This window comes from Acanthaster planci, linkage group LG05 (genome assembly GCF_054643075.1).
Source record: "Acanthaster planci isolate LZ-2023a linkage group LG05, COTS_SCS, whole genome shotgun sequence".
NCBI lineage: Eukaryota > Metazoa > Echinodermata > Asteroidea > Valvatida > Acanthasteridae > Acanthaster > Acanthaster planci.
This window is the reverse complement of record NC_141781.1, coordinates 16869953-16894487: the sequence shown is the minus strand read 5'-3', so window position 1 is coordinate 16894487 and position 24535 is coordinate 16869953. Positions and strand designations below refer to the sequence as shown.

The 24535-nt window shown below is 43.0% G+C and overlaps 1 protein-coding gene and 1 long non-coding RNA gene across 2 annotated transcripts in view; one reads left to right on the top strand and one right to left on the bottom strand.

The window, feature by feature from the left end:
* The window catches only part of LOC110987819 (peptidyl-glycine alpha-amidating monooxygenase B-like), a 138248-nt gene that overhangs the window by 46132 nt on the left and 67581 nt on the right, over positions 1–24535 (top strand). Inside the window, exon 4 of the mRNA XM_087137264.1 lies at positions 3292–3443. Coding sequence (XP_086993390.1) covers positions 3292–3443 — 152 coding nt within the window. The remainder of the gene's footprint in view (positions 1–3291; positions 3444–24535) is intronic.
* Positions 9021–10920, bottom strand: LOC147799126 (uncharacterized). The gene is made up of 2 exons (XR_015425367.1): positions 10472–10920; positions 9021–9076 (listed from the first exon to the last, which is right to left on the bottom strand). It is a non-coding gene; the product is annotated as an uncharacterized LOC147799126 (long non-coding RNA).

Below are 24535 nucleotides of genomic sequence, written 5' to 3'. Positions count from 1 at the left end.
TATTCTTTTTTTTTATTTCATTACATTTTCACCCACAATCTCCTAAATTTTTTTTAGAGTACCATGGCGTGCCATAGTCACTTAAGTTACACCAAAAATATAGGCTTCCTATATGCAGTTTCCCGGGGGAGGGGGGCTATTTCAAGTTCCCCAGATCTTGTTCCAGCTCGACTGGAGGAAAAAAAAAGGAGAAATAGGGATCAGAGAACATAGGGACTGGCGTGGAAAATTTGAGACTGTGGGTAACATGGGGACTTTGCGAGTCGCAGCCTCCCTTAAACTGTGTCTGTGTTGATTGTATCAACTGTACTGACACTGTAAGATCAAATTGTACATGAGCCACTTAGATGAAATTTAAAGCTAGTGCATGACCCGCCCCCGTTTGATGGAGGCAAGTGCCTGCCTCGCCCCTGATAGATAGAGGCGCGTTCATTCACAGTTGGGTTGTACAAGAAATGTAAAAGCGTGCGTTGACTATGCCCCTGTTTAATGGAGGCGAGTGGCTGCCTCGCCCCCGATAGATAGAGGCGAGTTCATTCACAGTTGGGTTGCACAAGAAATGTAAAAACGTGCGTTGACTATGCCCCTGTTTGATGGAGGCGAGTGGTTGCCTCGCCCCCGATAGATGGAGGCGCACTCATTCACAGTTGGGTTGTACAAGAAATGTAAATGCATGCATTGAGTACATGTATGCCCCCGTTTGATGGAGGCGAGTGGCTGCCTCGCCCCCGATAGATGGAAGCGCGTTCATTCACAGTTGAGTTGTACAAGAAATGTAAAAGCGTGCGTTAATTACGCCCCTGTTTGATGGAGGCGAGTGGCTGCCTTGCCCCTGATAGATGGAGGTGCGTTCATTCACAGTTGGGTTGTACAAGAAATGTACAAACGTGCATTGACTATGCCCCTGTTTAATGGAGGCGAGTGGCTGCCTTGCCCCCAATAGATAGAGGCGAGTTCATTCACAGTTGGGTTGCACAAGAAATGTGAATGCATGCATTGAGTATGCCCTCGTTTGATGGAGGCGAGTGCCTGCCCCCCGATGGATGGAGGTGCCTTCATTCACAGTTGGTTTGTACAAGAAATGTAAAAGCGTGCGTTGAGTATTCCCCTTTTCATCGTTACTGTTGTGATGTCCATCATTCTTAAAATGAACTGATTCTAATTCAAATTGGATGCTACTTCCAAATTGGGTGTGTTGGTAAACAAATTTGAAGTACGAATGAGGTGTTGTCATTCAAATTATAATAACTAGATACTCAAATAAAATACTTGGTATTGTCTGAATGCATTCAAACATGTACACAACTTTACTAATGAAATGGAGCGGGGAAAAGTCTGCAGGGTTTAGTATATGTAATCTTGATTGTAACAAAAATATGTGCCAAAATTACTCCAAACTATGTGAAAGAGTCAGAGCTGGAAAAATGTTTTCACAGAACATGTGGGAGGCCTGGAATTCGACATGACTTTTTAGGATTAAATAAATAGCCAAAGTCTTCAGATGAATGACACAAAAGTAATAAATACCGTAAATAATGATGATCACCACATAGCATGCTAAGCTACAGTGAACTCAAAGTTAAGGTGATACACACACTGGCACTTTCTGTCATTTTTGAGAATTTCTGTTTACTTAATTAACTGGGAAAACTATTGTGGCGGGCATCCCCGGGCCTACCCTGAGTTGATGGGATCAAACCAAGCACTATTAGTGGCAGAGTCGATCTTCCCAACCTAAGGCTTTTCCCCAGAGGAGAGACCACACAGAGCGACCTCAAGGCAAAGGCTGCGGGACCGTTTTGGAGGAAATATACCGCCGATTGTGACCGAGTGTTAATTAGTCTCTGTTGAATTACACAATCAACCTGTAAAGAAAGTAATCCTTCACGGGAGAACTGTCGGTACAGGACATTCAATTTATTCAACAAAAATCAACACAAATCAACAAATGAAATGTACAGTGAAGTGATTGGGAGATTGGTTTGGTTGCCTGTGCATTTACTTACTTGGATTGAGCACTAATTTAGCGTAGGGCCGCAGCAGCAATACGCCAATGCATCAACTATGCACCATGCGCATCAGCCATTCACTGTGCATCAACCACACACAGCGCATCAACAAAGTCACACTGCGTCAGCAATGCACCACTGCATATAAGCAACGCACCTCTGCTCAAACCCTAAGTTCTTTCAAGAAACTGGAAATTGTGAATGTAGCTAGAAACTTCCTGAGGAATCTTCACAGCGAATTAGTCTCAGGACCTTTTAGTATGCACTTAAAATACAATATGCAGTAAGAAGCTCCCCCTAAGATATGAAAAAATGTAAACTCACCCAGGAATCCTCAAAGGAACTTTCTGCCACATATACAGTTGTAGGTTGAGGACTTGGTGTACCGGGTGTACAGCCCAAGTAGAGAATACATGTATGTGTGTCCATGTACTAGGCTATCCGAATGATGATGTGGCAAGATGAGCCACATGGACCAGGAGACCACACCACAGGAAATGGCCTGTGGTTTACCTAATTGCCTGTTGATGATCGAGGTTTACTTGAAAGAGTCTCCCCATCTGTTGCATTACTTAATAGAAAATATGGGGGACCATGCAGAGGAATTAAAGCACACTAAAATGTAAGAAAAAAATATCCTGTCACACACAGAAAAAATTAAGGTCACGCCTTATAAATATGCATTTTCGATGACCTGCTGTCAAAACTAGTGCATGCGCGGTAAACTAGATTTCGCCTACAATACTACACGATGTACACCTAAAGAAATGTCTATCTCTAACCAAAGAAATTATCAAGCTAAACAAGCACATCGTTATTGTGCTGGAGCAGAGGGCTGGTGACTTTATAGACCAAAGGCTGTTGTTGTATGTACTGGGAGACTGTAACTAATTTTTACACGCCGCTTTTAATTAGGGCCTACATGTATTTATAAAGTAAACTGACAAAACTTGTTTCAGTCATTGCTTCAACAAATATTCTTCCTCAAGCTCAAAAGTCTCAGCTCTTTGTCACTTGCATAAGCTAGACCTAACTTTTAGTGCTTAGGTTTAGAACGGAAATAAATGTGCCTCGACTCGGGCATTGTTCAGCTTCTATTCTCCTGATCCGGTCTAATGTTTTAAGGCCAGCCAGGCACATATTTATTCCCTTATTAAATTGTTTACAATAATATTAAACTTAATAGTAGTATTTATCCTTTGGGGGATACCTACATACAAAATGATAGGCCCTCAACCACTGCATAAACCAAATTTTCATACTTTCACTAAATCCACATCAGATCTTGCATAGACGGGTGCCTTGGTCCATCTGTTGTCATCTACAAGTGGAAGCGGGACAGGTGTCCAAACTACCCGTCTAAAGGAGAGATTATCACTATCGGTGGGCCATTGCTCATCCATGAACTTGTCCTGGAAGTGCAGCATAAAAAAGGTAATATTTACAAATTGGTCATTTGGGAGACATTTTGTGGTAATTTTTTCGGCATTAGGGAGACACTGGCTTTCACATCAAACATCATTTTCACATCACATCATTTTCAAACTACCTGAACGAGGCCCAACTTTACTGTCCAAATTTTGAGAGATGATAGATTAGGGTCTAAATTGAAAACACACAAAGTTTGGTTCAGATCAGATTAGGGAATATTGAATTATGTGACAGTAAAGTTGGAAAAAATTTGTGCACGTTCTTATGGGAATGTCTCCCTATTGACCCATTAGCGGTAATATAAATTTTGGTAATCATATCCTTGCAAATCTGTCAAAGCTATCACAGGCAAATTTTGTAAATTTACTTAATCAAATCACATCTATATGAGAGTAAGTAGCTGCGGTTGATCGGGATTTCCTGATGATTGCTGCAGCGACCCCTTTCAGGGTTGATTGTAGGTCCTGGCATAATTCCCTAATTAATGTAAATGAAATGAAATGTAACTGAAGTTTAACTATAATTCTACCGAAACATCACCAGTACTGAAGGACTTACCTGAGATTGCACTTGCCACCGTAATCCCGCTTGAGAGATCATATTGAATTAAACAAAGAGAGCGTTGCTATAAAAAGGAGCCCCGGCATGTACGCCTCTGGGCACTTTTGTAGTACGGAACACTGATCAACTGTTGGCAGTCAGGCAATTAGCAGCGGGAGGGTATTAGAATTGTACCTTTTCATAATTAACCCTGGACTTACATCGACTGTACTTTCAGCAGTCTAGTTAGAACACACGCGCACCAAGGTACATTATTTAACTTCCATTGGTGACCTGTATAGTACATTTACACTTGTATCGCTTGCCAAGAACCTCATCTGCGAAGACAGAATTATCGGTAATACACTTATTGTAATACATGGCGAATGTAGACCATTTTGACCAGTCAGCTGTTCTCATTACTGTTTCTACTGGCACACCGCATTGGGAAGTGGTATTACAGGATGCTGATCTAATCAGGCATGCAACTTTTCCGTGGATCCACGGATTTCCACGTTTTTTAAAAATCTGTCCGCACAAAAATAATATCCGCCTTTTGGGCTTGTTTCTGTTCCCATCGTGGTGCTGGCCACTTTTCGTTACACATTCATGAGCACAAACACCTCGTCTGGCCCCTTGCACGCGTAAAATGCACTAAAAAGTGAAGGACACAGACTCAGCTCAGTACGTACAAGCTCCCTCTGTCAATGACAAGGCAATAGTTGGTGCCGCATTCTTTCCTGACAGTAATGAATACGTCATTATATGGATACTATACCACTTCTGCGACCGGCCACAAACGTTGAAAAAACACTGTCGTCAACGTGCATCGTGATCATCGATCCCCCATATATCAAAACTCAAAATGTCTTCCAAAAGGAAGGATATCATCAAACGTGATGGACAGGATATCAAAACCTGATAAATGCTTGGAAGTGGGACTGGTTGGAAAAACCAGTTGATGGTGTTCTCTACCTGAAGCTGTCCAAAAACTGGATCAGCCATGCATGGCATATTGCTTGGTATTCAAAAAGGAAATGAATTATGGCAGACGTGGACTTGTAACGCTGACGGATCACTGCAAAGTATCAAAACATCGGGAACTGATAAAGCTACGAAAAACAAACTACAGCCTCCAAGGTAAGATAGTCCTAGGCCTATGGATTTTTTGAAATTAAAAAACATAAATTGATTAAAACTTTTAGCAGGCTTAATTTTTTAGATTGATTTTTTAACTCAAAATTGTGTTTGCCCAGTTCTGCACTTATGAATACATATTTTAATTACAAGTTATTTGTTGATGTTTTACGTGCAGTGCTATCATAACTATGCAGGCTATTGTCATGATTGTGCAGGTTTGCGATACTGATGTACATGTTTGTTCATGGTTGGTTTATAATCTTATAAAGTCTAGGCCTGCCATCCAGTTTTTTTATGAAACATGTAACACCCATTACTTTTATATGTATACAACCCTTTTTGGTTTTCTTCATGCATCTTTGCAGAAGTAGATAGTGCCTCATCAAAAACACTGTATGGCCTACATCCCTTTTTCAAGAATGTTTCTGCAACCTCAGTATCTGTTGAGAAGATGCCACAATCATGCACACCACTGAGTGATCGGGTTGCAGCCACAGCTACTACTGTTATTGCATTTATGGCAGAAAACAAACTACCCTTCACAGTGGCCCCAAAGCCATTGTGAAGGGTAAAAAAGAATCACAAATAAGAAGCATTTTGTGTATTTCTAATGTAAAGTATTGTGGCGAAACAGGGTAGCTGCGCAGACCTGTGTTTAGTCTGGGTCATTAATAAATCAGGCGCGCCTAATTCATGCATTAAACATGCGCACGGCAACCAATCAGAGGCGTGCATTACCTTAGGTCTAGGCGCTGGCTGTGTGGGTTGCCAGGACTTCTCAAGATGGCAGCGCGCTAACCAGAGCTCTGTGGAGTTGTGTTGTGTTCTGAATTTCGAGTGTAAATCTGACGTACGGCCGCTGGTGGTTGGGGATCTATCTCAAGTGTACCTGGTGGGATCGGTTAGTGTGGTGCTAGTTCTCAGTTGCCGGAGCTGCCTATTAGATCAGATCTCTTTGAAGATTAGGGAATCGTTAGACAGTCTCATTTATTTAAGAAGTGGTAGATTATAGGGTTAGGGAACCCGTGTGAACCAGTTAATTGGGGAATTAGCAGAGCTTAGACTCAAAGGATCATGTGCCGTTGTTCCATGCTTGTTGGCATAGCGACGGTTGGTTGCGGTCCTGGTCAGGAAGCTTGCTGTCCTCGTTGAGGTTTACTGGGTGCAGGTTTCCGTTAGAGTCTGGTGAGGACTATTAATATCGCCTTCTTAATCAACTTACCTTATTTCATAATAACTTGAAGTGGGTGAGGGTTATTTAAGTCAACATAAACCTTGTTGCAGTTTGGGAACTGTGTTGCTTCGTAAGGCAGTATAGATTATTGTTGTACAAGTCTACACAGTTGTGTTGTGTTGTATAGTTACGAAGATTGTATTCGCTTGTGTGGTTAAGACTTATCAGTTATAAGCCATCGGTAGATTGTTTATTTCGACTTTATGGTTACCTTGATCACTGTGAGGGTAACCTGGTTATTTTAAGGTTTACCCTGATCACCGTGAGGGTTATTCTGGTGTAGGTTAAGGATAAGGCTGATCAATCACGTTCATGGTGCAGTTGACCACGTAGGACTACCTCCCCATGAGGATAATTTTGTATACAGTTAATTGTTGCTGTATATAACGGATAACTGAGCACTGACATTGAATAAACCAATCATATAATTGCCTTGGAAATCACTGGTCACTGTGAAATTTAGTTCAGTCCTGTATCACTTATTGACATTTATTGTAATCTTTATTGGCATTGTGATCAATTACCTAATCACAGAGCGGTGGTAAACCTCCACCAAATGAACAGCCCCTAAGGTATAGTCCACCGTTCGTTAACTGATATCCCCCCTTGCATTTGGATAGCCGCTCATTCTTGCGTAAGGTTAAATAAATATATTTGTGAGGTTTGGCCGATCAGGCCAGTCTGCTGGTCCACCTCAAAAAGGTGTCAGTTGTCCCACCACAGTATGCCATAAAAAGCTTTATATCTTTCACTCAAATTTCACTTCAACTGGGACCAGAAACTACATAGAATGCACCAGAGAGCATGTAAAATTCAAAATAAGGCTGGTTCTGACCCCACGCCGAATTGGCTTCATGCTGCGTGCACGCAGTTTTGTATGCAAGAATATTTTCCTCTTTTTTTTTTCAAATTGAAGAGTTGCATGCCTGTCTAGTGCTATGTGGGTAAATTGCATTGTATTGATACCTGCTGTTTTAATAGTACCTTTGATCCAACGGCTAATAGTTTCAGAACCAACAGCGTTATGTGGCTTTATGTAGCTTAAGAAAAACTGTCTCCCAGTACCTCTAAGAAGTTTTGTTCTTTGGAGATAAGTTTTCAACACATCGATTACACAAAGTGAGGCATATTGGGGGTATGATGTAAGGCAAATACTGACATGAGGCTTCCCAATTTGCTCGTTTTAGTGAGCTTATCAATTGTAAATGTGACACCAGAAGTGGTAACATTAACATATTAAATCCAAATTGATTAATGTTAAAGCCATACGGTTTATATGTGTGGCTGGGGTATGTGAACTTGGACAAAGGAAACAGGACCCTGTAACAAAAGACCGTACTCCGAACAAAAGACCAGGCTGCGGGGCAATACCGGTGGTGATAATCCAGCGTTGTTTTGAAACCGTATACCAGGGTTTGGGGCATTGAGAGCAAGCGGATTACCACCGGGCACAAAAGTGCTCCACCACTGCAGCGATGAGCCACACAGCACCGCTGCACGCTAATCTGGCCCCTATTGAAAAGAGGTCAGCAGTGCACTTGTATAACACCGCACAATCTGGGCTCTGTTTACAAGGCTGCAGGCCTGGCTAAAATATTCGGGTGTCAATGAAGGTCACCTGTCAACTTAGAGTAGTGCCTAAAGAACACTCCGTGCGGCTATAAACGACTGTTAAATGGAATGATGAATTGTTGAAGGATTTTGAAAACGAAAAAAATGATAGTAGTGCCGGCCCAGCATCATCAACGTTGAAAAATGCCCAGGCACAAAATGGTTAATGTGGAGGTCTTTATTGAGCCCCAGGGACCAAAGATACTGCAGAACAACAGTCACATCCCAAGTTTGCGAGTACCGCGGTGTTGGTGGCCTTATTTTGAATATACCTGCTAAAAGTCTCTTGACTGGGGATTGTGAACCCATGGCAACACCCCCGCTAGTAAGGTAAGGTCAAGGCTGATATAGCACTCCACATGGTTGATACCGCTGTACTCTCTGCCTTTATGAAATTCTGTAGCAAAAAATTAACCACTGAAGTTACATCTGACCAAATAGGATCAGTCTTTCTCTGATTACAGAAGTAAAGCCACTTCCGTATTTAAACGCTGTATTGTAACATTTCTTTGTGGAACCTCGCCAAGAGGCGAGTATGATCTGGGTAGTGTCTCTTGAAACTCCTTGGTCTCAGAGGGTTTCCCCGATTAGAGGCAGGTCATCAATCTTAGACAATCTCGTAAGGGATGAAGTCTGTCTGAAAACGGGAGAGAAAGCAGTGCGATGAAGAAAGACCGATGCCAAACAACCGGTGCATTGAGCACCCCAGCCTTCCTTTGAGGCATCGGTTTCTATTGTATAATCAGGCGTGTATCTGTGCACTGGGGTTGTCGATGATGGCAGAGTTCTGGACTACCTCTGTAAATCAGACTTAGCTTGGTCAGAGAACCATTTTGGCATCAAAGCTTCCTCCATTGACAGCAAGCATTTTGTTTTTCTCATTTTCGATGATACGTCTGTACAAGGGTCCATACGGAACAGCTAGTCAAACCCAACAATTCTAGTAACATCCCGAAATTTCGAGGACTCCATCTGACAGATCTTGCTTTGAGTAGGCATTTATGCCGATCACCATATGACCATGTGTAACAGTGAGAAGATACGATCGACACAGATAGTGTGCATTATCTCACTCAAGTTCTTTATTATGGTGTCGCCACAAGAAAAACCCCTGGAAAGATACAATAAGTAATTTCCATGTAAATACAATGCCTTGGAGAATTCCAATTAAACAATGTAAATTACGAAGAAAGATATTATAACTGCAAAATATTCTAAATCATCAAAGAACAGAAAATGAAGTCGTGCAGTTCACCAATCTAGAATTAAGTAGAGTTACATTCCAGTCTAAGAATACAAGGCATGCGTATGCTTTAACTCGCAGTCAAGAAAGGAATTAACTTCGAAAAGTGCAACAACTTCCACTGTCTAAGCCACAAACTTAAATCTGTCCACTCAGCATTATAACTATAACCTAAGGATCCATGAAGAACTGACTTAGGATATAACTTATCTCAACAAGTCAAAGCAACGGTGATACTGTACTAGCATATTATTAAACTCAAAGAAAAAGAACACATAATTTTATAATAATAAGAACACATGTCTGCACCACCATCTAGTATTAGCAGAACCTTAGGGGCTAGTATGCAAGTCTACTAAAGCAACTGCAATGTAGTGGCATTATACCTCCATTGTACACACACCAATAAACAATGTGGTCAGTGAAGTCTCTAGAGGGTAATGAACCTTGTGGCTCACATCCTTTCTCCCTGTACTAAGGCATGGGCAACTTCCAAGAAAATGTGTGCATCTCATTATATATGCGGCAAACTAAGGGAGTAAGGGTTGCACTGTGGCTCTATGCTCTGATACACTGCACTGTCTATGGACACAAATGCAGAACAAAGAAACTAAGAATTTATACACTAAAAGATACTAAGAACTTGCAACACTAACTATGAATGTAAGAATGTACACATAAAATGGTCAAATGACAAGTTAATAGGGAATTTAGTAAAAGAAGTAAAGTAATGAAACTATTCTAAGAATTTCCTTAAGTTGAGTGGCTCAAACAAGAAATAAAGTGGATAGAATCAAAGTATTACTTCTTCCTAAACTCACACTGGAAGAACATAGATCAATGCACAAAATGAAGTCACCATTGAATATTTCCTGAAGTTCAAGGTAACTCTAACTTCCTTATAAGACCATCAACAAATCAAGTATTCCACAATAACCTTGGGATAATAAGAACACCAAGCTGCAGGCGCTTAACCTAGAACTAATCAATAATTCATAACTAAATGATAAGGAACAAACAAAACCCAGAAACTGATTGTAAATGAGCCAAAGTAATAAACACTAAACTTTCTGAATTGCTGAAAGTAAAGAACACTCTTATCATAACAAAGATATACTTGTCTTAAGTGTATCTAAAATACACTTAACAACGGTAATACATGTAATTGAGCTTCAACTAACTCTGGAAAACCACAATAACTTTCTAAAAATACAAAAGTGAAAAAATCTAGAAACTACTACATCAAGAACAAAATGGACTTACCCTAGCCCAGTCAATCTAGGGCTAACACGAGGTGTAAAGGCTATAAATGAAATTTCTGCCAGCAACTAACATGAGGTAGATCTTGGACTACTGTGGTGTTGTCTGTACCAGCGCTGTGGGGTGAATGACTCACTGAACAAAGAGCTGGCAATAAACTAATGTTGAACAAGCATAGCTATCAAACGAGGGCGCTGCGCAAGGGCTATATGTAAATGACCTGTCACACATGCAATCATCCAATGAAGTAGTCCTTTATTATCTACGACAAGTGCTTCAGGCTTTTGCTGAGTTTTAGAGAGACTTTTCAATTCATGAAATTGTTTTTGTGAATGGATGATCCCCAGCTGAGCTGTGCACATGTACATGTGCTTGCAATGTGTCACCTGATCTGAAACCCAGACTGGCCTCTTTAAAAATGAGTAGCTCATTCTCAAGTGGGGGCAACAGACTATAAGCCTTGTTCATTACTTGATTTTAAATAATTAGTAATTTTAATATTAAAATGTCTTCCAAAACATAAATAACAATAGCATTATAGTTTTTGTGAATTAATATTCTATTACATGTTTCAATTATATGAATACCAACAAAAATGGTGTGATAAAAATCGTCTAAAAACAGCATTCATGTATGTGAAAAGCCTGTGACATAGACAATGCCATGTCTTGGAGAAATCCCCATCGAAACAAGTTTTGACTTTCTAAAAAATCAAGATTTTCTCAAAAGTGATACCACAAATTGACACCACATGTGGCAATGTGGCAAATTCAATGCGGTAATGTAGGACAGTGTCCAGAACCCATTCGTTCTGGAGAGCCTTTTGATCGCCGTTGGCATTTCCCATTATGGTTTGCATGCTTTGAGCTGTGCCTGTTCTACTTTTAGTGGTTTTATGTCTGTGGATCTGGTTCTTGATTGCAAAAGGTTCCAGATCTCTGGATTAATTCTAGTACATTCAAGTTCCTCAATGTTAGACAGTTGTTTAAAACTATTAAGTTTCAGTGATTTTCTCATCCAACGGTTTATGGCGGAGTATCTTGCTCACCCCCGTGGCCAACTTGTCATCCACTTTCTCGCCGGTATCATCCCCGGAGTAGAGTTGGTTAATGGCGTCAAGTACCCCAGCTTAAGATTCGCCTTTCTCTTCTTCACCCGTCTGCAGAAGAAGCTCAACTGCCTTTTGAGGAACGATGGATTCGTTGCTTGATGAGACCGTCTGGTCAGTTTTCTGACGTTTAGACGGTTTATTGTCAAAGTCACTCATGACCGTTGACTGCATCGTTTGCATGGCCTCAGCGATTACGGCAAGTTGGTTTTGTACAGCCGAAAACTCGCGTCGGGTTACAACATTAGTCGTCTCTGTAGTTTCAGTTTCATCGAAGAGGTTGATGCCGGCGGATTGCCACCAGCAATGAAGCACAAAGGTAGACTGCCCTGGGGTGATCTGGGTGTTGGCTGATTCGACGTCCGAAGGGATGCCGAGCAATTCAAGTAGTGTGGGCTTCAATGACATCTTGACGATAGGTACCGGTCACAAAAGTGCACCGAGGCGTACAGGCCGCACAGGGCGCTGCCGGCCAAACGTTACAGACAGATATTGCGCGTCCACGCACACAACAGCCAATGCACAGTGTGCGAAAGGGATTGAGTTCGCAAATATTGTAAGAGGTTTTCGTCGTCTGCGCTTCATCTGTGTGAAGAAATACACCTCTTGTGCACTTCGTGCAGTTGACTTAAAGGTTTTAGCCATCATCTAATGAACAATTTACGCTTAAATCTGTTACGGTTGATTTTTTTACCGAATTCTGAAGAATAAAAGATTTTTTTATCATAACTTCCAATCTGATGACATCATCGGCTCCAAATTTTAGACGTGTTAACTGGGTAAAGATCATCGTCTGCATCAATTTTCAGGCAATTCGGACAAACTTCGTCACAGACATCTAATCAAAATTCCTTTTTCAGAATTTTAACCTGTAGTGACGTCATCAGTAGATGATTTGAAGAATACTACACACAACAGACTAACACCGTTGAAAACATTTTGATACCTACATGTATTACCACTTTTAAACAATAAGCCTACTTCCAGTTTTGACTGGAAGGAAGGTTCATGTGATTTGACCCATATGAGATGAAGACCCAATTTTACCTTGGCACTTGCCGCAAACAAAATTTTGCGTGAGGCCACGGTTGATTTTATATGGATTTTTACAACATAATCTTAACTTAACATAATATTTAATCATTCAAAATTTAATAATAAATCAATTGGTGACATCATCATGACATAATTTTTTAGTATAATCTTTTCCTTAGGGTCTGTGCTGGGTGTAACTTTGATGAGGATCAAAGATAGTTAAGTTACCCAAAAATGGTGCCTCAAAAACATGTACAAAGTCAATGGGCTGCAATAAATATAAAAAATCAATAATCACTTGATGATGTCATCATGACGTCATTTTTCTTCACACATCTGTACACAAGGGTCCTTCATTGATGTAAGTTTGATGAAGATCAAAAGTTGCTAAGACATTAAAGTCGGTGGTGGAAGAAATGTGTGCAAAACAAAGGGGATTTGTGTCAGAAGAAGATGAAACTAGAGGTCATCTCTCTGTTTGCCTACAGAACAGAGGGCTTTTTTGCATTGCTCTTGTTAATTTGGACAACAAACCTACTGCAAAAACCTGAGGGTGTAATTATTTCACGGCATGACCATTCGGGTCCAAGGTTTCAACCTAATCAGGCACGTACATGTACTTCAGGAAATAACATGCTTTAAAGAGTTCCTCTACATGTTCTATGTAATTTAACTCCTGGTCTGATGACATTATCATCACATGAGGTAAATCTTGGACTACAACACTTCCGTTGCTTGTTATCTGCAAAGTTGCAACTCAATGAGATATATACATGTACTTCAGGAGATAAAGGGGTTTAAACAGTGAATTTTTGAGGTTACAGGACTTGTCACCTGGTGACATGATCATCATATGAGGTCAATATTCGGCTAAATCACTTTCCTATCAAGATATCTGCAAGGTTTGAACATGATGAGCAAGATGAATGCCACTTTTTATTCAGTTACAAAGTCCCCTCAAAATCTTGGCAAACAGCACAAGTAAGTGAAATTTGGATAACGATTAGGTCTTGTATGAGGCTGGCGTTTCAGAACTGGCAAAAGTATGCCCCCTTCCATACTTCTAAAGCAAATTTCTGAGTCAGCTAAGAGCAGGTGGAATCTGTGTTACCACTCTTGTGTGGATTTGCCTTTTTAGCTACTTTGGTGCTGCCAAAGCAGCTATTGCTTTCATTAAAACTTTTTTTTGGGGGGGGCTTTTTTGCAACTGCAAAAATGGCATTCTTTTAGTCAAGATTTCTGGCTTTTTCACAATTTTTGTCAAAAAGGCATTCCTTTTGTTCTTTTTTTGGGGGGCAATTTTGCAAAATGCATCTCTTTTTTCTTTTTTTTCAATTTATCGAAAAGGCATTGTTTTGTTCTTTTTTGCAACTTTGCGAAAAAGACATTCTTTTTTCTTTTTTTGGCTTTTCCACATTGTCAGAAAAAGGCATTCTTTTGTCAAGATTTTCTTCTTTTTAGACTTCTTCTAGCTTAGACGTGTGTCTAAGCTCCAGAGTAAGTTAAGAATTTTGTGTATTTAAGAGTTTGTTACTATATTTTGACTTAATCATTGTGTTTTGTATTTATTATAGATCAAGCAAGACCATTTAGGGCCTGTCTGGTCTTATAACTTTTCTGTATTTTTAAGCTCAATTCCGTGTCAAAACCCTGCATAGCTTTGCGCTGTCTTGGCTGGCTGCCATGGCGAGTCAAGCAGGGCCTTTTATTCAGGCTCAGTCAAGCGTAGGCACATTCGTTCCTACCAAACCCATTGCTCCTGGTGACGAACCATTCAAGAACATCACCAGGAACAAAGGGGTCACATTCCATGCTTCTGATACCGTATCAATTCCATCCTACATAGACTCTTTTATTAACCACTACCAGCCGGGGACTCCGGGATCGGAGCCGTATGGTTTATATGTGTGGCCGGGGTCTCCGAACTCGGACAAAGGAAACAGGGCCCTGTAACAAAAGACCGTACTCCGAACAAAAGACCAGGCTGCTGGGCATGACCGGCATTTTTCACTCTCAAAAGTGGTGATAATCTAGCGTTATTTTGAAACCGTATACCAGGGTTTGGGGTATTTAGAGCAAGCGGATTACCACCGGGGACAAAAGCTCTCCACCACCGCAGCGATGAGCCACACAGCACCGCTGCATGCTAATCTGGCCCCTATTGAAAAGAGGTCAGCAGTGCACTGAGCCAGGTTCGTGAACAAAAGACAGTTGTATAACACCGCACAATCTGGGCTCTGTTTACAAGGCTGCAGGCCTGGCTGAAATATTCAGGCGTCAATGAAGGTCACCTGTCAACTTAGAGTAGTGCCTGAAGATTACGCCGTGCGGCTATAAACGAATGTTAAATGGAATGATGAATTGTTGAAGGATTTTGAAAACGGAAAAAATGATAGTCATGCCGGCCCAGCATCCTCAACGTTGAAAAATGCCCCGGTCCGAAGTGGTTAATGTACATCCGGCTAAAGAAGTCATGTCTGCTTCACGCATCTCTAATTGCAGTCTACCTTAATTCGAGGGAGGCCATCATGGACGCCATTCAAAATGGACCATGATGCCACTTTCTTCAAACTGACTACGCTCGTTCATCCTACCGCTCAACCAGACATGTCGACCTGCCCCTGAACTTTCAGTGGAATAATGAAGGTGTCACTTTCCTCAGAGTTCGTTTGGGAAACACTCATGCTCACTTTCAACAAAACTGGACTCTATGTAAAGAAAAACTAAACAACACTCTCTCAAAATGGGAACGTCTTTCTTCCACTCTCTCTCAAAGGCAAAGTTCTCACATCCAATCAACTTGCAGCTTCTTAACTCAGTCGCATCTTAGCTGTTCTTTCTTCCCCAGATAATGTCCTTAGGGAACTCCAGGACCTGTTGGTTGACTTCATCTGGTCCAGGAAACGACACCTGCTAAAAAAACAAATTCTTTATCAGAGACCCAACAAAGGCGGACTTGGTCTTGTCTGCTTCCAAGCACGCTTGTTTGCCTACAAAATGTCCACTATCCAATGCTTTCTCGGTCTTTGTCCTCATCCTACCAACAAAATGGTTTCCCACTTCCAAAAAAAAAATCAACTTTAACTCTCAACTATTCCACATAGATCTCGATCCCAAATTTTTCCACAGTATTCTTCCATTCTACGGCAAGCTTCTGCGTGCTTGGATGGCATCCGGAGCTCGAATCGAACTACCTTTGATTCGATCAGCCATGTTATCAATTTCCCTATCAATAGCTTTCTCTTAGCTCATTTGGCTGACAATGAGAACTCAATTTGGTGGTTCCTGTCGAGTGGGACCAGGATCGTTCGTCACCTTCTGCACCCCTCCACCGGACGTTGGCTGGAAGCTCAAGATCTTCGCTTCGTCCCCTTGTTGTTATTCAACTCCGTCATCTCCAACTCGCACTCCGCTCTGCCTTCCCAACTCTTCTCAATTTTTCTGGACTCCGGACCTCCTCGGTTCCTCTCCGCACCATCCCTTTCTAGCCAGACTCCTCCACGCCTTTCTTCATCGCTCCTGACCTCAACAGACTCTCTCTTTCATCCGAGACACTCTAAGACATCTTCAACCGCTCTGTCAATTCCCATCGAGCTATCACAATAACCCACTGGCACCAAATTGGATTTTTTCAAGAACTCTGACCGCTCTTTCCCCTGTACTCAAATCTACAAGCTTCTCACTTCAAGAAGAAGAAGAAGGTGACACCCAGTTTAAACTACTTCTTGACGTTCTTCCTTCTCTCCCAGTCCTCCGTCATCTTAACCCAGACATCTCCCACTACTGCGGATGGTGCGGAGAGGAAGGAACCGTCATTCATCTCTTCACTCTCTGCCCTGCCATCTAACCTGCACTCGACCTTCTTCACGCTCTGCTCTCCCGCCTGCCTCCCGACCTCTACTGGATCCTGATCCCCCATGCCAGGGGTTGTAGCCAAAACGCAGTTAAACTCACGAATTTTCTCATCGTCAGCCTAAAAAAAGTCATCTACTGGTCTTATCGCACTACCAAATTTCCCGATCCCCTCCTAATCTGGTCACACCATCTTAAACCCAAACTCGTCCTTGAATATCACGACCATTGTTTAAACTCTTCTCTCAGTCTCTTCCTTATGGAATTCCATATCTGCCGTCGCCCGTCGTCCGTCGCATTTTGCTTTTTGTTGTGTCCTAATTCTGCCATTTACCAATTCCAAACATGCCATTTTCCGTCGTGCGTTGTCCATCGTGCATCGCCCGTCGTGCGTCGTCCGTCATGCATCATCCGTCGTGCATCACCCGTCGTGCGTCCCCCATCGTGCGTCATGTGTCCCCCATCAAATGGGTTGCATAGGACCTGCAAAAGCCGGGGTTTAATAAATGACAATGTGATGATTCCATTCACTTCTAAAGATCTTTTCCGAATAAGGCAAGTACAAATCCCACCTGCAAAGCATATACTAGTCACATAATTAATTCCAATAATGCTAGACTACCCCTGCCCCTTGACAAGAAAATATCGCCTCTCTGAGAATTCAACCAAGTGTTTTTTGGGGAAAAACATTTTCAGCAAAAATGTTCTGGCCAGCTTATCCACATTGTTATTCTAATTTGCACACTCTAAAAATGTGCCGACTTGTTTTCATCAAATTCCAGGAAGAAATCTGCCAAGCGATACAGATATTCCATCTTGTCCTCTCAATTTCACCTTGAAATCCAGAAATACTAGACGTGCTGTGGGTAACAAACTGTTTATTAAGTTAGGGGGCAATTACCACTTGGTTTAAGTTTCAGAAAATATGACATGTTGGTTTTTGTGGGTGTGTATCCCATGGTGGATAGCCAACCTGCAACTAAAGTCATGTCTAATTTGGAGTATACAGCAGATTTCATCATAGGTATCCCACATTCAAAATAATGTTGAATCAGTTCGTCTCTTATGAAAACTATTAAGGAATCAAATATTGTAAATAATCTATTATTAACATTCCGTTATGTGGGATACCGTGCAGGGACAGACAGAAATATTACATAGGCTAATAGACCTAAAGTCGGGCTGTTAACAAGTGAAGTTACGTCTTGAGTAACTAAGTTATCGAGAAAAACAATCTACCCCAACAAAAGTCTATTTTGTTAATTTATTTATGTAGCCAAAATGGTAGTATTTCAAATTAACGTTACTGAACTGATGTCAGGATATTATTTCTTCCTTCAATTGGAGTTTTGCGCAACTGCAAAGACGAATACATGTACATCTTCTAGTTCTATTGCTAAAATGAGACATGTACATGTGAAGCGATCAAGGGTCAAAGTTAAAAATACCACTGTGCAATCGTGAAAAAAAAAACAATGGGTGACACACGACAGGCGACGCACGTCGGGTGATGCGCGATGCACGACGGGTGATGCGCGATGCACGACGCACGACGGCAGATATGGAATTCCAAACTTCCTTGATAAATGGTACATAAACGATTCCCTGTTCACAGTTGTCAATAAAAAGATAACATTGCTGATCTGATCACTATTTTACCCCCCTCCCCTCCCTCTTCCCTCCCTGGAGGTTGGCCACGGCAGTGGGCAGAGTTGCCCACATCCAGAGACTCTGGCGGCCTACTTCATCCAGTATCCCTTCTCCTTCTCCCCTCTCTAAGCCCGGCCTGAGTCCAAGGCAGCAGCTCGCCTCGGGGAGATATGGGTCGTAGTCCCTCTGCCTCGTGACTTAGGCCCTCCACCTCTCCCTTTCAGTAACCCTCCCTGATGAGTTACATAGAATATTTGTTTTAATTAATTTGTCAATAGTGTATTTTTCCTACATGTATTGTATAATTTTCCTAATTTTTTGCTGTAGACTTGACTGTGTTTCTCTTTGTTTACCCTACTTATACTTGTAGATTTTTTTCTTGTCATAATTTCAACTGTTTACAGTTATTATCAGTTATATTGCATTTCTTTATACATTCTCCTGTTTGGGTTTTTTATTCACTTATGTTAAAACAAATCTTTTATCTGTAAATAACTTAATTTTCTTTTAAGTTATGTTATTTTTGTTAATTGCAATGGAGCAAAATAAAGTTTCCATTTGAAAAGTCGAAAAAAAGTCTTCTTCCCATTTCTTTTGTACACTGTTTTTCTCTGAAGCACTTTAGTCTCTTTGCAAGGGTCAATCTTCATCAAAGTTGCCTCAAGCAAAGGCCCTATGGCAAAAATATGCCGCCAAACATGACGTCATGATGACGTCATCATCTGATTTTTTATTGAATTTTGAGTATTTTTTTTTTCCATAGGTTTCGTACATGTTTTTCAACAGTCCGGCTTCGGCACTTTTATCAATGTGACTGATTATATATTAGGTGCATACTCTTCGTCCACCAGCTAGAGAGGGTCCGTCAAGAACATTGTGATCATTACGTCATCAGGTGTCACATGACGGGGCATTTAATATGCAAATGTTGAAGCCCTATATCTCCTGAAATGAATATCCCATTGAGATGAAACTTTGCAAACATCCAGAGGGGAATGTGTGATACATGAAAATTGACCTCATGGAATGATGACCAGTTCAGAAAACATGTGACATTAAAGGTGCAACCTTTCAAGCCCTCTATCTCGTAAATTGATTGATTGTCCTAGCAGGTTGAAACTTTGCAGATATCTGGAAGGGAATGTGTGATAGACGAAAAATTGACCTTAATGGATGATGACATCATCAGTTGACAAATCACAAACAAACCATGGTAGAATGGACAAGAACTGGTGTCCCACACACTGCGCAGTGGTTTCTCCTCTTCACTGGTCTCAGCTATTGGGGTGTTCATAAATCTGGAAACTGAATAGCATTACTGTACTCCAGGGATGGTCCAAGGTGGTGTGTATGGGTAGTTCCTCATCCACTTTGTGGGTATCACTGGCGGAGCTTAATGACTGTATGGGTTAACCCACATCGGCATAACAAGAACAGGGGGTTTGGTGCCTGCATGGGGTACATCTGCGGTGGGGTAAGTGAAACTGCATCTACCTGTGGGTACATGCTGTGCGTAGATGGAATTCCCAGCTGGTCATACTCAAATATTCTGGGTGGATGCCGATTGCGTGTTGGTCTTTCTTGGACCTCCGGGTGGGTATAGTCCTCAGGATCGGCAAGGCCCTCAGTGGAAGGAGTAGCATCATCTGCTGTGGTGTCAGGGCTTTCTGGTTGTAGTGTAGCTGTTGGCTGGATGTCTGGAACTGCATGGTTGCTTTCAGGAGCTGCATCGTGTGTTGCAGAGTCAAGACCAGCTGGATCATGTCGTCCACATCCAGCCCGGTTGGGGCCCGAGCAAAGGGCGCAGCTTCTGGATTGAGTTCCTGGTTGACATCTAGCTGACCTGTCGGAGTGGCCATCACTAGGTGGGGCTCATCATCGGAGCTCTCATCTGCATCATCAAAGCGCTGGTGGGGGTCAGGTGGCCATTGCCGGGCTCTCTTTGTTCGTGCTGGCTGATGAGTTCACTGGGGGCATCCTCCCATAGCACACTGTCACAGGGCAAAAGGAGGTTGCGACGGATGACCCAGGATTTGGTACTACCTTGCTCAGCCATCACCTCGTAGACCGGAGAATCTTCCCCTCTCCACCGCTGCACCACATATACTTTATCCTCCTAGTATGACCACAGTTTGCCTGGACCTGGATGGCATGCGGACAAGCACTCTGTCACCAGGCTGAAGGACAGAGCTGTGGACCCTCAGCTCATGATATCTTTTATTTTGCTCACTGGACTTTGCTGAATTGTGGGCTGCCAGGGCATAAGCCGCTTTCATCTGTGTCTTCCAGCGGCTCACAAAGAGGTTATGATCGTCAGCTGCTGGACCTTCTTGTTGATCCAACCCGAATGCGATGTCTATGGGCAAGCAAAGTGATCTACCGTATAACAGGAAAAAGGGAGAGAACCCGGTTGCTGTGTTGCTTGTGCAGTTGTAGGCATGCATGACCTTCTGCAGTGAGTCTTTCCAGTTGGACTTTTGTTCCTCTGTCAGGGTCCTTAGCATCCCTAGTAGCGTTCTGTTTAGCCTCTCACTCTAACCATTCCCTCCGGGATGATATGGGATGGTTCTGGAAAACCTGATCCCTACCAACTCTTGTAGTCTCCGGAAAAGCTTGTTCTCAAACTCTCCTCCCTGGTCGTGGTGGATCTTTGATAAGTAGCCAAACCGAGGAATAAAATCATTGAAGATTTTATTTGCTACGGACTTTGCAGACTTATCTCGGGTAGCATAAGCAACAGCAAACCGTGTGAAGTTGTTAATTAGCACCAGAATGTACTCAAACCCACCCTTACTATGTTCCAGGTGCAGAAAATTGACAGAGACAACTACAAAGGGGGCAGTTGTTGTGATAGTGCCCAAGGACTCTTTGTTATGGCGAGCAGGGGGCTTGTCCTTTAGACACTTGCAGACTTGTAGTGCTCCACATCTCGCTGCAAGTGAGGCCAGAAGAATTGATCCCTTATGAGCTGGAGGACTCGTCCAGAACCCAAATGACCCATGTTGTCGTGAAGTTCTTGGTAAAAGCGGGGCCTTAACTTAGCTGGGATGACCATCTGGGAGCAGCCGTTGATCCTGCGGTAGAGTACTCCCTTGTCTAGCTTGAGATGTTTCCACTCATGGAGTAGGGCAACGGTGTCTGGTAGGTCTTTAGCTACCATCGTTTTCGTGGGTCAGTGCCCCTTATGAAGGTAGTTTATTGCCTTTGCTACACACGGATCTTCACTCTGTGCCCGTTGGACGTCATCTTTGGTTAAAAGGACGCTGTCGGAAGATGGAGAGGGCACACTTTGGAGCTCCACCTGGGCGGGGACTGCAGTAGCCCAGACTGTATGGCTTCAATCGTAGCATTAATGTCGTCCCTAGAAACTTCCTTGGTACAGTCCTTCATATAGCGATCCATGTCAAGTGGAAGCCTCGAGAGAGTGTCAGCATCGGCATTGTTCTTTCCTGGGCAGTACTTAATGGTGAAATGAAAGTCCGCAAGTTCGGCAACCCATTGTTGACCCGTTGCATTCAGACAAGCCGCTGACAGAACATACGTCAGAGGATTGTTGTCTGTGTAAACCGTGAATGGTGGGGAGTAATACAAGTAGTCTTGAAACTTCTCACAGATCTCCCATTTGAGTGCAAGGAACTCAAGCTTGCCTGAGTGATAATGATAATTCTGCTCGGCAGGTGTTAGTGTTCGGGATCCATAGGTGATAACTCAAAGCTTTCCCTGTTGTCTCTGGTACAGCACTGCCCCCAGTCCATCTTGAGAAGCATCTGTATGGAGAATAAAGGGCTCACTGTAATCAGGAAATGCCATGACAGGGGGAGTGACAAGGAATTCCAAGAGTATTTCTAGTATTTGTTGATGTTGGGTTGTCCATTCTATTCTGGTCTTGGAGAGTGGATGGCTGGTTTGGTTCTTCATCCTTGCTGTTTTCTGACCACCTTTTGGCTGCGACTGTTGGTCAGGCTTGAGCAGGGCATACAGTGGCTTGGCAATGGTAGAGAAGCCTTGTATGTAGCCTCGATAGTATCCCAAGAGTCCCAGTAGCTTCCTCACATCTCCAGCTGTTGTTGGCTTCCTTTTACTCAAAGATTTCATCGCGGAAACATCTGCAGGGTCCAAGTGATGACCTTCGCAGGATACCAGTCGGCCCAGATAGGGGACTTCTTGCCGAAACAGGCTGCATTTCTTCAGCCTGAACTTGACCCCATTTTCTTTAAGGCATCTCAGGACCATCCGCAGGTTCTCCATGTGGCTCTCAAAGTTCTCACCAAGGACCAGCACATCATCCAGGTAGGTCATGGCGATGTCCCCATTGATCCCATCCAGGCACTTCTCCATATAACGTTGGAATGCTGCAGGGGCATTGGTAAGCCCAAATGGGATTCTAACCCATTCGTACAAGCCCCATGGCGTGATGAAGGCAGTTAGGTGGCGGCAGATGGTAAGCCTTTCCTTGATCTAGGGTGGAGAACCACTTATTTCCATCCAGCCCATTGAGCACATCTTGGATCCTTGGGATTGGCTGGTGATCAGGGACCATTTTCCGGTTGAGGCTGCGATAATTGACACAAAGTCGAAGGGAGCCATCCTTCTTTCTCATGCAGACTACTGGTGATGAGTATGATGACGTGGACTTGGATATCCACCCACGGGTGATAAGATCTGATAGGTATGTACAAACCTCTTGATGCATTGGCCTTCGGATGGAGTTGTATGTCTTGCAGACTGGCTCCTCATCGTGAAGTTTAATTTTCATCTGCAAGTGTCTGATACACCCGAGGTCTGTGTTGTCCCTGGCAAAAGCAGCAGATTCTTCTCTTAAGATTTTTTCAACTGCAGTCATCTGAGAGGGTGGGAGATGGCTCAGATCCACCGGAGGTGTCCAATCATCTGCAGCTGGGGTGTAATCAGAAAGTGAGTTGATCTGTTGCTTAGGTCCTGGCTTTTCTCTCTACTCCGAGAAGGTGGACGGGTCTACTGAGTGTACTGACTAGATTAAGTCAATACTGCCGAGTTGACTCCAGCATGGAAGAGTGATGTCACGGTTGGTGCAATTTCTAACCCAAATCCCTACAGGGCAGGATGAAGGTTTGCCAGTCCTCACAGTACAGAGTGTTTCTTGTTCTGGCATCTGTATGACTTGCACAAGCACTTTGGCTCGGTCCCATCTCAAGGTGGTCATGGCCCCCAGCAGGAGATCATTTGCACCACTTCCATAGGACTTAATTGCCTCTTCGATCACGTTGAAACCGATGATAGGGTGGAGGAGGAGGTCTTCAGTTACAAGAGCAGGAAACTGGATGGAGGTATTGTTGGACTTCTCTGCTAGTAAAGCAAGGTTAACGTCAATCCATCCCAAGAAAGGGATTGAGGTCACATTGGCAACCTTCAAGTCTAACCCCTCAGGACAGTCAAGGAGCTCCGAGATGGGTCAGTCAGGAGTGTCCTTTAGGTTGCTATTTACCCAGGAAAGACTGAGTATCGATATTTGGGCACCTGTATCCCAAAGAACTGTTGTTGGAACATCATTGATGATACACTGGACAACACACTTCTTTCCAACCAGATTCCTGACTCGTGCCCTCTTGGTAGTCACTTTGCGCGCCAGTTGATTAACTCTTGTAGGGTTTTGTGGTTGTTGGGACATTCCCACTGCTGGGACTACGCCCTGTCCCTTGGGAGCAACCCTCTGTCGTTTCCCTGTGGCTTCGATCTCTTCTTTTGCTTGCATCCACATGCAAAGTGCTCTGAGGACCCGCAGTGATAACAGTGATCGCAGGTGTCACTTTGTTGTTCCCGGGAACATTTCTCACAGCCTTGGCGGGGTTTGGTACGCTGGTGCTCTCCTTGACGGGGTTCTTGTTTCTGTTGTAGTTGTTGCTGAAGTGCAGCTACTTGACCATTCAGGGGGGCCAAATTAGCAATGCCAGCTCTGAGGGCAGTAATTTCCGTCATCAGAATGCCTGGCTTCGGACTTTCCTTCCGCTTTGGCTCTGCCACATCAACTTCCTGTACTGCTGTGAATCTGGCCGGATAGAGCTTGGCCCGCCTCTCATATTCCAGACTTGAGAAAACATTCATTTTCTCAAACAAAACCTCATCTGGTGTCTCAGGATCATCAAGATAGGGCGGAGCTCTGTTTTAATGGCCTCGCTATGTAGACCCGTTAGTAGAGTGTGACAAAACATCTCATGGACTAACTGTGGCTCATAGCACAGTTTTGACTCGACTTCTTGGCTGGCAAAGATCACCTTCTGTCAGATGTTAAATGCTCAAAGTAGAAATGCCTGTGGCGTCTCCGCATCTTGTGTGAGCTGTGATAACTCCTTAAACAATTCAGTTGCCTCCCGTTCCTGGTAGTGAGAATGAATGATCCGTCTCAGGCTTGGGAGAGAGATCTTGTTTCTTCCCTCAAAGTTACC